The sequence below is a fragment of the Aplysia californica genome, unplaced genomic scaffold, assembly GCF_000002075.1.
Source record: "Aplysia californica isolate F4 #8 unplaced genomic scaffold, AplCal3.0 scaffold00128, whole genome shotgun sequence".
NCBI lineage: Eukaryota > Metazoa > Mollusca > Gastropoda > Aplysiida > Aplysiidae > Aplysia > Aplysia californica.
This window is the reverse complement of record NW_004797398.1, coordinates 373,956-389,138: the sequence shown is the minus strand read 5'-3', so window position 1 is coordinate 389,138 and position 15,183 is coordinate 373,956. Positions and strand designations below refer to the sequence as shown.

The 15,183-nt window shown below is 36.7% G+C and overlaps 1 protein-coding gene across 1 annotated transcript; it reads right to left on the bottom strand.

Moving 5' to 3' along the window:
* Positions 1–1,987: 1,987 nt before the first annotated feature.
* On the bottom strand, positions 1,988–11,805 carry LOC101859237 (serine/threonine-protein kinase 16). Its single transcript, XM_005096384.3, has 7 exons — positions 11,595–11,805; positions 9,228–9,468; positions 7,997–8,136; positions 6,432–6,552; positions 4,491–4,586; positions 3,752–3,876; positions 1,988–3,399 (listed from the first exon to the last, which is right to left on the bottom strand). Exons 1-7 carry the CDS (start codon positions 11,669–11,671, stop codon positions 3,273–3,275), a joined length of 927 nt encoding a protein of 308 aa, XP_005096441.1. The 5' UTR covers positions 11,672–11,805; the 3' UTR covers positions 1,988–3,272.
* Positions 11,806–15,183: the final 3,378 nt, after the last annotated feature.

Genomic DNA, 15,183 nt, shown 5'->3' with positions numbered 1-15,183 from the left:
TCGCATCATTAAAAACCACATTTTTCACATGGCAATGCCTGGAACACTTTTCAGATCTATGGGCAACAAAAATAACAAGAAAAACCTACTGTAGAAATGAGACTTAATAAATAATTGTCCGACCAACATATGGGGAGTGATGCAAAATCATAACGACACGAATGTCTAGCTCCTTCAGTCCTACAGACTTCATCAAATTTGGCCACAAGAAGAAACAACAGAATAGATAACAAAAAACAAACAAACATGGAAATGTAGAGAAAAAGCCCTACAATTTTTTTCGTCATGTCATTTATATCATAGGCACATGCAGTCTGTACTTGCTCAAATTAAAGAGGATTGTAAAACACTGACAGCAGTAGAGAACTAAACAATAAAAGTATACAAATGTATATATTATTTGTCTACCATTAATAACTAACATTTCCACTAGCCTGCTTTTCATTATTATGGAACACAAGCTGATAATTTGTATACACTCAAAGGTGTAGTTTTTCAAAGCCATACAATTAGCATTTTGAATAGGAGACTTCTGATGATTCGATTTAAAAAATACAGAAAAAATTGCTCCACTTAATTTAGTTGAAAAACAAAGATTGCCAATCAAGTCTCAAAACACATGAACAGATAACTGCTCTCTTGAAACATTTAGCGTTGTGGCATATTCACCCTAAAAAAGCTGATACTGATAAATGAAAAAGACAAAAAACATCTTATAGTACTGAATGAGAGGCATACAAGTATTTTACAAGATATACTTTTTATGTTCATTGGAATAAAGGAGATCCTTGGTCCCGTGGCTATCCAACAAAAGCCAACAAATCAGCATCTACAGTACACAATATCGTGGAATGGAAAGAGGTTAACATTTCTCCAAGAAACAATTGCCCTGACAAAATCTATGTAAAGGAAATACTCTGTAAGACAAGTTGCAGTTCTTCCATTCACTCCCTTGGAATGACACAGATTCATAAAAGAAAGAACACCTAATATACACTAAAAGTAGCCTACTATTTCAAATCACTGGGTCCCCTGAAATGCGTACCATATAGAAATCAGGACATAATATTACAAAATCGCACAACAAACTGGCGTGTTATTTCTAAAACGAAATATATTAGATCTCAGCAGGAAATGCTCTTTGATTACTCCTTCCACAGGAGTGCAAAAAAAAATCTACAGAGTAAAGTCTAGGCATTGAGGCATCAATACTTGTGGTAGAGTAAGGAGCACAATCACTCTCTGAATAGCTAATAATACCTTAGGCAGAACTACTCTTCGAACAGCTAGTAATACCTTGTGCACAAAGAAAATAACTGTACAAAAGACATACTACGTATTAAATACACATTACACAAAAGGTCAGCATTTCACAATCGCTTTTTTCAAGGCCACATGTGTTACATCAGAATGGTGCAGTTCATCTGTTGTGTGTTACGACGTCTCATTGTTATCATTTATTGCCCCAAACAGTAAAGTTATCCAAAAAGTAGGGAAAAAAGAACATAAACCATTCAAAAAGGGCGATGTGGGTGAAGAGAAAATAAAAAAATCTTTGGCTTTTACCAATACTTAAAGACAAGTAAAATTCTAACCTGTCATGATAACAAGGTTGTAACACTTGAAAAAATCTTTAAAAAGGACCTTTTGCTAATGTTTTCTAATATGTCCCCATTAACATCGACATGACAGAAAAGAAAGATGTGGAATGGACATGGTTTATGATTTGCAGAGTATAGTAATCATATTCAGCACAGATTATTGACAGAAGAAAAAGGAGATCTCTTAAAAATGTCAAAACCAATCTCCCCCCCCCCCCCACCAAAACCAATACAAAAAGTAAAATTAAACCCATAAAGGAAACAAATGGTGTGAGGATTACACTGGTGATGTTTGTAATTTGTAGAGATATTTGCGATATAAATGCACACAGTGATGAGAGGCATAAACAGTCGAAACAAGAAAAGCATTGGTAGACCCCCCCCCCCTCCCCCCCCAAAAAAAAAGTGAAAATTGAAGTTAATATTTCTCAAATACTAGGGCAGATGAGAAGTTTGAAATATGCAGAACTTGTGATTAAAAATGCTTGCAGGTACGAGGATTTTGATGTTAACATTAAAAGGTTACCAACATACAGACCAGTAAAACAATAGCAAATAACTGACTGCTGAGATCATTCCGCAAAATAAACCAAACAAGCTCTTGACACAGCTGTGTAGAGATATCAAAACTACACATGTCAAAGATGTGCTGGGTACATTTTTAAGTTGTTTGGTTGAAATCTAAAATTTGATGCAAATATTAAGAAAAGTTCAAGTTTTAATGAAAATTGCCCAGCAAGCAATTTAGAGTCTTGCTAAATTTGTACAGTAAGGTATAATCAAAGTTCCAGCAAAATCGTTTCATGAACATTGACAAAAATTTGTTTCGATTCAATTATTGCACTCCTAATGCTACTAATTATCAACATCAAAAGCGAAAGAAAAAAAAAAAGAATGAAAACTGTGGTCTTCTGAGCTTTAGTCAAATTCATATATTACAAGAGTACCAACCTAATTATCTTACTGACATCAGAGGGTAAAACTTATCAATAAATATCACTTCCTACTCATTTTTTAACATAATTTTAAATCCATTACATTTGATTATTTTCAATATTTTAACGTTGCTCATGATGTTAAAATGATCTTGATGAAGACAAGATTACAAACAGAAAACATGCCTCAATGACTAGCATTTTTATTCAGTCAAAATGATGAAGAAGATAAAAGTAACTTTGAGTACAAACATAGATTTCTACTCATGTCTGTAGACTTTATCATATCTGTGGCTTCTTTTCAAAATGCTAAATAAAATGTTGACACAAAACTCATATTCAATGACCTTACTGTATCATCAGTAAACAGAAGCCTCATTTCAAATATTTCATAAAAACAACCAAAGCCTCATTTTGAATTGTATATGAACACATTAATTTCATAAGCAAAATGCATTTCACCAGATGCACTGTCATATTGCAAATAATAACCTAACCAATACAAAAAATATTCTGATAGCAGCAACAACATAACAATCTAGAACACACCATCAACCTGAGTAAACCAAGAAAAGCAAACATTTTCAGTCTATGCAGATACTTATTAGTCAGATCAGATTAAAATTCAAATAGTTAAATAAAGGAAAAGCAAAAATGACAGTCTGAAAATGTATCACAATTATCAAATTATATATATATATATATATATATAATATGCACTTAATTTGTAGGAACCTCATACACGATTTTCTCCCTCATGGATGATAGAGTGTAGCCTATCAAGCACTTGATCAATGAATGGCCTTTCTTGAGGATCAGACTTGAGCATCCACAGGATAATATCATTTATTTTGGAGGAATACCTGTGGAAGAAGGAGAGTGATGTCAAACTGAGAAAAGAGCAGCTGGTAATCAATTAGGAGATGATATTGTTCATGACAATCATGAGTAAAGGAAGGCATGAATCTTTAGCCACACTATAGAGAAAAAAAAAAAACTTTGTCGAAAAGCAATTCTTCATTGAAAAAAAAATTTGTTTTATTAGATGATCAACTTCTGCACAAATAACATACTACCCCGAAAACAATGTTACATTCAGCACCTAATCTCAGATTGGAAAAATCAATAGTCACTGGTAATTCCCTAATTCAAAGACTAAATAATATGTGACCAAGAAACTGTGTTTTTCTAATAACAACTATTATTTCCACTTACTCGGACGAATCTGGGAAATTAATTTTTCCAGCCATTGTGGCAAGGGCTAAACTATCTCCTCTCTGGTAGGCACTTTCAAATGGAGACTCGAGATATGCAAGGGCATACAGCACACAACCTAATGACTGAAACATTAAAAAAAACAGTGAGTAAGTCATTTGCATGTACAAAATTTAATTTAAGGAGCGAATGACGCATTTTCAGAAAGTATTCAAATACTTAAAATCATGATTAATGTAAGTGGGTCTCCTTTTTAAACCATTATCTAAGGAAAAAAAGAAAAAACCAAAGATAAAAAAACTGAAAAGCCCAACATATATATATATATAAGAGAATAAGCATGAAAAATACGAACTGTTTGTCAAATCAAAAAATTAATTAACCACTAAAGCCTCTCCTTTTTTCAAGTAGGGGAGGGGGGGGGGGGGGCGGGCGTGCATGCCATCCACTAACAGAGCCCTAAAAAGTCACAAAATTTGAATCAACTCACCAGACACTGAAGAATACGTAGTTATTAGTCTGAGGTTACAAAACTCACAACAACCCAAACATCCAGTCAGACACAGATAACTCAAACTGACCATGAAAAATTAAAGTGAAAATCAGTCAGAGAATAGCAAATTGTACGAGCTATCTGCGATTTTGAGTTTACTGAGATTGTGTTATCCGTGTTTGACTGTAGTTTAACTAGTCAAATGTCAAATTTGATACAAAAACCACAGCATTCATAAGTCATTACCCAGATGTCTGTTCTTTCATCGATTGAGGAGTTTGTTTCCACAGTGAAGAGTTCGGGGGCTCTATACAACATGGAGCACCTTTCTGCTGCAGTATCCTGAGAAGATATTTAGGGAGTAAAATAAAAAATAACTCATTAAGACTTTTGGAAAGAAAAAATGAAATCCAAGAAGAACAAACTATAGCCCCCACCAAAAAAAAAGTCCCCTTACATCAGGCATTGTCCTTAGTACAGTCTCGACTTTCAGTAGTAATAGCAGTTGTCAGTGAAAAATTATTAAGTTCCATCATAACAGATTTTTTAAAAAGAAAAAAAACCCGGAAGCATCAGTAACATTAACTCAAAATATATCTCCTTCTTCCAACATGTGAAGGCTGTCCCAGAATTAACAGGAAAATTGCAATATATTTACATAATTTGAATAACTTTTCTTATATCTTTCAATTCTGTTAAACATCTTTTTGTAAATCAGGGCATCCTCAATTTGGGAGCACTATTAAAAAAGGCAGCAAATTTCTCTTTTTGACTTAGATTTGCAAGTTTTCAAAATTATGGGCAAGATGGGGAATAGAGGGAGTAAAGAAAGTGAGAATTTGAAGACCAAGGCTCCGAATATGTTATTATGAGTGGGTCAGATCTAGAAAGCAAGTCCACTAACACTGCTAAGACATGAGAAACTGCTGTCCTAGCAAACAAGCTTGGCTGAAAATCAGTGCTGACAATTGGAACACCCCCCAGCAAATAGACAGTTAACCAAACATGTGTTCTGAGATACTGTGCCTCCCCTTAAACTTTGCTACATCTGAGGTTTCAGTGAAAGGAAGTTATCACAAAATGGCTACAGTGGAAACCATATATAACAAGCCCGATTATAACAGAGATCCGGTAATAACAGGAATTTTTTAAATCCCTGTTTTTTTCCTACTCTTTGTCTCTATTAAAAGTTATCAGCAATAATAGGGCTTCATCGGAGCCCAATCGGTTATAGCAGGGACAAAGGCTCGTTAACAATGTGAAAAAAGTAAGAGACAGAGAGAGAGAGAGAGAGAGTAACGCAGTGATGGAGCAAGCCCACGCAAGCCACGCCACTACAAGCACACGCAGTGTGAGAAGCGAGAGAGGGCTGCGGTGTGGGTACAAGTGGCTAGGAAAACTACCCAAGAATAAATACAGCTGGATTAGTCCACAAATGCTTACTTCCCTTGCATTTCTGATTTAACAGGGATCTGATACAACAGGACTTTTCCCCTGGTCCCACCATCCCTGTTATATCAGGTTTCCACTGTACTTAAGATACATAATTCTTCGAGGACATTTATTTCAAAAGCATCAGGATGAAATTCTCAATACAAATCAAATATCTGCCTTAGTTTTATACTCCTTAGCAGAGTTCCTAATCAAATGCAGGGTGCATGAATTGACATGTTCCCGGTGAATATGTGTGAGGCATTATGGCGAAATCAGGCGGTCGTCAAAATACTGGAATTTTTTTTAATGGCATTTTTGTGGCTGTAGAGCATTTTTTTTCCGAATTTGCTTTTTTTGGCTCAACACATTGTGTGTCAATTTAAAAACACATTTCTGAGTAGATTTTATCTGGGTCGCTAACAACAACGAGTAGATTTTACTCAAAAACATTGATCAAAGGCACAGAAATTGTAAATTTGCAGTTTACAAGGACATTCAAGCTTTGAAAGTCACCAGTTTTGGCAGCCATTTTCTCGCTAATCTAACTCTGCCACCAGGGGATACACCTCCTTCGATCGTAAATCTCTCAACTGCTATTCAAGATAGATGGGCTTTTTTCATAAAAAGCGAGACAAAATGGACAAGCTATAATATAATACCAATAACTCCATATGTCCCCAAAATTGACGAGTGCCTAATTCTGCTGCTTCGTGACACATATATACATTATAAGTATAAGTCTATCACTTTTACCTGCAAAGAGGTAGCTTGTCGTGCAGTATGAATCTCCATACGAGCTGGGGCTGCTGATCCCAAGTCCATGACAACAGGAGTGCCATCATCGTGAGTCATCACGTTGTCAGGTTTGATGTCTCTGCAGGATTTACTCAAATTCATGAAATCGGCATGACATTAACTTAATCAAAAACATGTTCACATTTTCAGGGAGAATCGATAGTTACGCAAGCTTCTCATTTTTCAAAATTTTAGTATTTTGTCATGTCAGTACATTTGTGTACATGACAGACAAAGCATACTTTTTTTCAGCAAGGTGTGCACAATCTTAAAAGGGCTATTTCAAGGACAACAAATTAAAACATGGTCATGACTAGCTATCCTTTAAAAGCAATTTAATTGATGAAGTAAACCTCAGCAAACTCAAACTTGAAAGATAGAAAAAGTAGACCTTTACTCATTCACTATGTATTATTTTCGGCTTGTGGACGAATTTTTTTTCGGGAGGGCGAATGAGATGATGACTAGTGAGCAGTTAAAAGGTCTTTGGGGCCACAAATTCAAATAAGTATCAACATATTATATACCAATATTTCCAGTATAGATTGTAGAATACATCTGTAATGTTTATTTATGTATTTTTCAACTTTGGTTCTTGTAAGAGGCGATTATGCAACACAACTTTGATTGTATGCGGATAAAATTTGAAAATATAAACTTTATAATCTTTGGTGAAACTAAAAAAATATGCTGGTACCTAGTCAAATGATACATCAAAATAACCATAAATGAATATAGAACTGGAAAATAAGGAAAAGTTTGCAGTTATTTACATACATTCCATAATATTTGTACATTTGGATCATAACATCCGAATATTGAAAAAATAATTTTTTTTTATAATCTTGAAAAACGATCACAAACAGAAAAAAACCCACTCGTATCTTATATGGAATTATTCAGAATTGCATTTGGAATAAACTTATACAGGTCTTGAGTGGCACTTTTTGTGTAATTTCATTTTAAAAAGTAGTGATTTTGGGTAGAAAAAAATATTTTGACAATTTAGATCTAGACCTAGATCTGGCACTCAAAAATATTGATTTCTCAATAACAGTGCATTGGCAATATGAGTCCAATTGTATCAATATTATAAAAAAAGAGTCCTACACTTCTTTAGTGGGCAAAATAATAATAGATTTTGTTGTGTAAAATTACTAAGACTGGTGTCCGGGCTATAATTTTGGCATCGTGATAAAACAAAGTCGAATAAACTACGAAATCGCGTTTCAAAACTGAATCTAAACTTCCAATTTTCAGTGGAAATGCTTGACCCGGAAGTCAACATTATATTATGACCTTTATTTTAACATGGATATGTGGATTGGAATAGAATCTAAGCTAAAATTGAAGGTCAGTTCTCCAGCCGCCGGGGGCGGCTTAGCGTACTGACGGCACTTTAGCCGCACCACCCCCCACGGCTCGGCGTAGCGAATGAGATAAAGAATTTTTTACCAAAAAAGACAAAAACATCACCCCCTCCCACCCCCCCCCCCCCCAAACAAGAAAGAAAAGATACTGACCTGTGTGCATATGGGGGATTATGATCATGTAATGCTTTGATCCCTTTGCAAATGCCAAGCATGAGCTTCCAGATTTCATCTTCTGTAAATTTTTCTTTCTTTAATTTCAGGGTGTCTATTCGATCTTGAAGGGTACCTCTCTTATAGAAGACAAAAAAATAAAAATAAATATGAAACCAGTTTATGTAAATTGAATTCGAGTTCAACATATATATTTAATACAATGAATCATATCATAAAGTGTAAAAATAAACAGACAAAACACTGGCATCTGTGGGGCAGCAGTTGGATGCTTCTCCATTGCATGCAGAAGACATGAGTTCAATTCCTGTGTGAGGAGAATTATTATCGAATATCTTGGTCTTTCTACTGGGACGATATGGGGTATCGATCTTTCAGCTCCGGTTGGCCCTGACAGAAAGGATTAAAGCCCCACTCCTAAATGATCGAAACTCACTGTGTTAATGGGGGTGTAAAAAACACCAGAATTTTTAACTATAAACTAAACTACTTCTCCCTATACCAAAAAATTAACAGGACAAAAACCATAATATTGTACAATAATCTCAACTCTTTCACCCACAAAATCCAAACAACAGTGTCTTGTTTTTCTGAGCTACTCAACTATTAACTCTGAGAAAAGTTTTCAATACTGGAGCCAATGTTCAAGTATACAGTCTGGCATGCACATAACAAACACACGCAAAAAAACACACACTGTTCACACATAATAATGAAGCCCTCACATAGAGTTTAGTGAACAGATTTTCAGGTCTCAAATTTTTTCTTACACATTATATTCTTAATTATTCTTTGTATTCAAAACACATACATTGTGTGAATTCTACATAACAAAAAGATTTTCGCATCCCAATTCCGCTATGAGTCCTTGCTAGACTGCAATATGTATTTTTCAAAATTCCTTAAAAATGACCAGTGCCATATTCTGGACTTTGTGCACTCAAAGATGCAAAATAAAGACAACGAACATAGTTCATCTTGAACCATCTATTCCCCTGCTAATCTCTGGAAAACTCTATAGAGCAGCATCTATTAAATAGATATAAATATTGCCCAAATATCCTGACCTAAATGTCAAAGCTTAACAATGTACACAAAAAAATAAGCCATCCTCTGTTCATCTTTACTGGAATTTAGTAATACTTGTAGTAAGTTTGAACACGAAAATTCTGAAAAATATAAAACTCCCACCGACAAACACAGGACTTACCCTATACAGTGGTATAACTAGGAAGACTTCACAGGTTATATCAACTGCTTTAGAATATTGCCCGACTTTATGGAAGGAGTGACACTCCAGTGGGATGACATTGGGATGAGCTACTGCCCGCATCACCTCCACTTCTTGTAGGGCTATCTGCTCTTCTTCTTTTGAATGACAAAGAATTCTCTTGAGGGCATACGTCTTGTGGGAAACAGCATCTTCTACCAAATCAACGTAGCTGAAACCTCTGTAAAGTAAAGAATCAAGGAAAATTGTGACTTGTTGCTTATACAAGAAAAATGAAGACATTGTTGAATCATTTTGAAAAGACAAGTAATTTTAAAAGCTATTTTTGCTTGACATCACCATAGGATGGACATTCATATTAGTCTGTATTATGTGTGGCTATAATTAATTTGATTATGACAGATCAGTAGAGTCAGAGTTTACAATGCCAAGGGCCAAGGCAAGGCAACAGCCCACTCTACTCTACACTACAAAGTATACTGGATTCTCGACAGAACACCATCTTTTCACATGAAGCTGCAGCGAGCGCCTAGCACACCCCTGTGATTGGCTCAAATATAGATGACGTATCTCCGCCATCTATTTTTGTCGTCTTTCAGGGCTTCCCTTGTCAGTTGACTAGATCTCACCGTGGCGGGTCCGCATCATGGGCTACGTCACTAGGTTTCATCGCCGACTGCTTGGGCTGTGTGTGCGCGCGCTCTTGCGTGTGTGTGTGTGTGTACAAAACTTTGAGGAGAAAGTAAATATCTAGAAGAATAAATAATATTATAATACTAATTAATTTTTTAAAAAGACAAAGACGGCGAAATCTAGTCAACAGTTACTCGCGAGGGAAACCCAAGAGTCTTGGGGGGAAACCCCTGAAGACAACAAAAATAGATGGCGGAAATACGTCATCCATATTTGGGCCAATCACAGAGGTGTGCTAGGTGCTCACTGTAGCTTCATGTCATCTTTTTTCTTATTCAATGAACTAGAATCTAGATCTAGATAAAAAACTATTAAAGTGCATATATGGCCTAATTAGAGGGGGTGACAGCGACCCCAGACAAGAAAGAGAGTGGTAGAGAGTAATTATACTAGAATAGTAATAGATGACGGGGTGAGGATAAAAACTGAATATGGGGTGAGAATAAAATTTATATTATTCTAACCTCGGGTGAGAATAACGACAGCCTACTATTCTCACCCATTTTTTTTGTTTCGAGCATCATAGGACCCCTGTCACTGAGCGCTCCAGGCGACAAAACTCGCCTCCCTCCCTCTCTCACTCTACTGAGCGCGTGAGGTGACTAAAATCGCCAACGAGCAGGCCAGCTCTTGAGCGCGGGAGGCGAATGTTGTCGATTATGGGGAAAACCTTTATCTTTTGCCCAAATAGCGTTACCTTTTGTTTTACTTATTTTAAGTCTAAGTGTATTTTAGTTCTGTAATGGAAAATTTTACTCTTGAATGGTTTAACAAATATCAAAATTAAGAAAAAATATAAGCCTAGCCTAGGCCTAGGGTCAAGGCACTGCGTTCCTTAAAAATAATCGTAGGTTCTTCTGCTAGGGAAAGCAATTTAAACATATTTTTTGGGGCCACCTCTATTCTCACCTGGAGTGAGAATAGTGCAGGCAAGTCTTGTGGCTATTCTCACCCGGTGCGTGTTCACCAAATTTTGCATTCACCCTAAACCACAGAATTCTGCACTGTGATAACAGAAAAATTGTAGAATTCTGTGCCGTGAACAAACGTTCCATTACAACTGTAGCCTACTAAAAGCGTACAATTTTGTCTGTGGGCAGTGGAGAGAGAGAGAGAAAGAGAGAGAGGAGTAGCGCGAGAATTTCCGGGCAAAACAAAATGGCGACCCGCGTAGTTCGGCTCGATTCGAAAAGTTAAATAGCCGTAGCATCTTTGTAGACAACCAAATCAATTTACTTTTGTGTTTTAACATCATTTTTTAACTTTGTTTTGGTTAATTTGATCGTCCACACCGATAGACAGTATTCAGAAAGAGACAGAGAGAGAGAGAAGAGGGGAGGAGTTGATCTTGCGAGAACTTCCGGGCGGGTGAGAATAGCCACTTTCATTTTTTGGTGTGTTGTACTTTGTTACTTTGTAAACAAATGCCAATTCAATGACAAACTATCAACATTATTTCATTAAACAGCTTTCAGTTAAGGCTATTATTCTTTAAAACATAGATCTACTACTCTGGCAAGTGAATTCCTTTCTGAATGGATATTATTCTCACCATAATTTTATTTTCACCCCGGGGGTGAGAATAACGACAGCCCTCAAGTTTATTTTCCCGAGCGTTCGGAGAAAATACAGCCGGCCAAATAAAATACTAACCCTTCTCCTAGCCGCTGTCTTATGAAAAATCTCCGGTCATCTATGGACAGAGACTCTTTACCACACATGCAACCCATTGTGGATGCGACACAAAAGTAAATAAAAGGTTATAAACTTCAATAAATATAACAAGAATCACAACAGAATATGAAGTCTCAAATTCTGCTGTCGTGGAAGAAGCTCTGCTTCGAAGCCATTGATTGATACAATAACCATTGAGAGTCACTTCCCTTTATAGTAGCTCTTTGAGTGGTGGGCGAGGAGCACAGAATAGAATTCTGTGGCGAGGAGTCGCAATGTTATCTCTTTGCCTTCTTATGAGTTTTCGTATTGTTGTTTCCTTCGTTTTAATTATCTTTCACTAACAATGATGGTTGCAGCAGCATTGGTGCATACCTTTATTTATCGCATTATAACTAGATATCTAGTATGCAAACCCTTGACGAAACCGTGGGCGAAGTAAGAAAGAATTTGAAAGACTGCTGGTTAAATTTAAAAAAAAACTGAAGTGAGAAATCTTATTCTCAAATTATGGCCTCAATATAATAATATATAAGTAGGCCTAATCCTTGCTGTCATTTCTATGCAAGTAAAAATGAGTCATCATGCGAGAAGTGATACATGTACATAATCTAAGAGAGTAAGTATTTAGAAGCTGTTTGTGTACTGGATTATCCTGAAAAAATAGAAACATCTCAATGACAACACAAATTAAAATTCTGAAATGCTATGTATGGTCGTTACCCCTTCTATAGGCCTATATATTATGACTGTGAATGCTTGGTAACCACTAATAAAGACACAGTGAAAATAGAATAGAAGCAATAGAATGTGGCTTCGAAGGAGACTGCTGAGAATGCCGAGGTAGGAAAAGAAATCAAATGAGGTAGTGCTTGATGAAGCCCACGGGGACGTTCACTGTTAAAAACAACCAGGAAACGAAAAATGCAGTTTTGGGACACTTGAATAGACACATAATGATAAAGGTCTTTTCTAACGGGGAAAGATCAGGGATTGTAGCTTTTTTTTTAAAGCATCCGAACAAAGGAATGATCGCCGATGTCTTCCGCAGATCTGGCACTGGATATGATGATGATGCACTGGATTTTAAACAATATTATTTTTAAAATTTATTTTTAGGGGGGGCGCAGAGTTCCCAAAACATAAATGATATAATATGCAGAAAAACAAAACGTGTTTACGGCCTCTTGTCGAGGGCACAGTCCGTAGATCTAAGTAAGAGACCACCTGCCACAACTAAACTAACTACACAGACACAAACACACACACACACACACACACACACACACACACACACACACACACACACACACACACACACACATACACACACAAATGAGGAAGTCTGCAGTTTTGGAGATAATGCTGCCAAGGTACTTATTGATTAATCCATTAATTTCTGCAAGAGGTTTTCCATAAAGAGGAATGTGAGTATTTTCCGGTGATGATAATCAACACTTGCAATTTTATTACAAGGTCATCTTTTTTTTTAGAAGCTCTTGCTAATTCATTTGCTTTTAATTGCATTTCCTGTAGGCTACTGTTGTGGTGTTAAATAGGCAGTCATTCGCAATCTCTTAAATAGGCTATGTGCCATTTGTCCATTCAAAGTCTGTTTCGGTGTCTTTGCTCTGTCTCTTTACAATATCGATTACAATTCCCAAAAGTACAGGTGATAATATACAGCTTTGCCCAACTCCAGTTATATATTATATCTTACCTCATAAGATGTAGATTCTGCAATTCTCGTAGAACGAGCACACAGCAGCGTGTACGTTTCAGAGACAAGTAAAGTTTTAAGAGACGTGTTGTTAGCCCATCGTCATTCACCGCAGGAAAATCCTAATAAGCTTCCGTAGCTGCTGGAGGAGACAAAGCACCACTGTGTGGTGGCAATTTTGGATAAAACATCCTCATCTTTTCTGCCCTTTGCTGTTGGAGAAAAATAAATCTCTTATCCACCGAGTGCCTAGACATCCTCACTATTTGACTCATACCTCAAGCCTAGGTAAGAGGTTATGGGAGCCTCAATTCGCCCGATGACCACTTTGAGGGACATATTGAGGCATTAATAAATAATAGTAGCAGAACCACCAAAACTCAAAACCAAAACTCCTCCCCCCCCCCCCCCCCCCCCCCGTAATCATACCCTGTTGGTCCGCGGATGCTTATTTGGACACGCAGCTGCAGCTGATCCCCATATCTGGAAGCCGTCCGCTATCCGCCACCTTTGACGCGCTGGTTTGGGGGTGATCATAAGCAAAGGCAAAAAGATCAAACAAGTTTAACAGTTTAAAATGCTTCATTACATTCGATATACCAAACGTTCCACATAAATAAAATGAAGAATTACAACAGCTGGAGATAATTTCAATAAATGATTCCAGTCCTGAAAAATCGAAACACCCGAATGACATTCAAAATAAGATTCTAAAAAAAACTGTGTGGCTTCAATCCTTCTGAACAGCTGTGAATGCCGGAGACCAAAGATAGCATAGAAACTACATAAGTATGATTTCTTAAGAAACTACAGAATGACTGAAAAGAAATCAAATATTCCTGAAAGAAGCTCACGAATAAAAGCAATTGGGAAGGTCAGTGCAGTTTCCTGAATACTTGACATAAAGACCAGAACATCATGCTCTCACTGGGAAAAAAAATAGAATCTAGGGCTAAGAAGTCAGAAGTAGACAAAGAGCAGGTTATAAGCCGTAGACTAGTTAGAAAACCTGAACAGATATTGATGGGAAGCGGCAGGGACAAAGCAGCTGTTTTTAAAAAAAGAAATAAATGGTGGACCACGGTCGCCTATACTATTTTTTTAACACTTAGAAGTCGACATGTCTTCTGACTAGATGCTGCATTATTTTTGTTTTGTGTTCCTAATTAGATCTAATTAGAAATGTCTACTTGCATAGACTACTACATTTATTGTATCCCCACATTAACATATCTTTATTCGTTTCTTAAAATGTACAGATTTGATAATACTTGCTTGTAGCTTGAAGCCTACATTATTATGCTGAAAATGCTAACGTTCACAAGTTAAAACTTTTAATTAAACATGCTGTCAAAAAATAGGAAATGGGCTTTAGACTTGCAGCCGTAGGCCCCTTTGTTTCCAACTACAATTTGAAACGTTTTCAACTCAAATTTATTTATCTGCTGGCAGATGACTCATTCTTCAGGTGCATCAGCGTCAGAAAACAGCTGTTTACTGGACAATTTCATAAGAATTTCATAAGATCTGGGTTTGGGAAGGGAGTGGGGTGGGGGGTGGGGGCATTTTCGCCAAGCCTTCGTTTTAAAACGGTCATTTAAACATTTTGATACTCAACGTAATGTAACCCTTTCACCCCTCCAAATATTATTCGTTTATGCTACGATCTGGTCGTGGGGGTTTCAGAGAAAGCCCCGTGCACGAAGCTGCAAAACCTATTACTTCAAGAAGGCTGCGTAACTACTTTGGTGTTATATGAGGTACATTAATCCTCAGTTATTTCCCTTGATACATATGTGGCATAATAACTTGAACTGATGAGAGTACATACGCGTCTATAGCCGACCC

What these genes read in the sequence shown, in the direction of transcription:
- LOC101859237 (XM_005096384.3), bottom strand. Translation starts at nt 11,671, where the DNA reads ATGGGTTGCATGTGTGGTAAAGAGTCTCTGTCCATAGATGACCGGAGA. An exon ending in ATGAAAGAACAGACATCTGG is followed by an intron (nt 3,877 to 4,490) that starts GTAATGACTTAT and finishes TTAATGTTTCAG; the next exon opens with TCATTAGGTTGTGTGCTGTA. An exon ending in AATTTCCCAGATTCGTCCGA is followed by an intron (nt 3,400 to 3,751) that starts GTAAGTGGAAAT and finishes CTTCTTCCACAG; the next exon opens with GTATTCCTCCAAAATAAATG.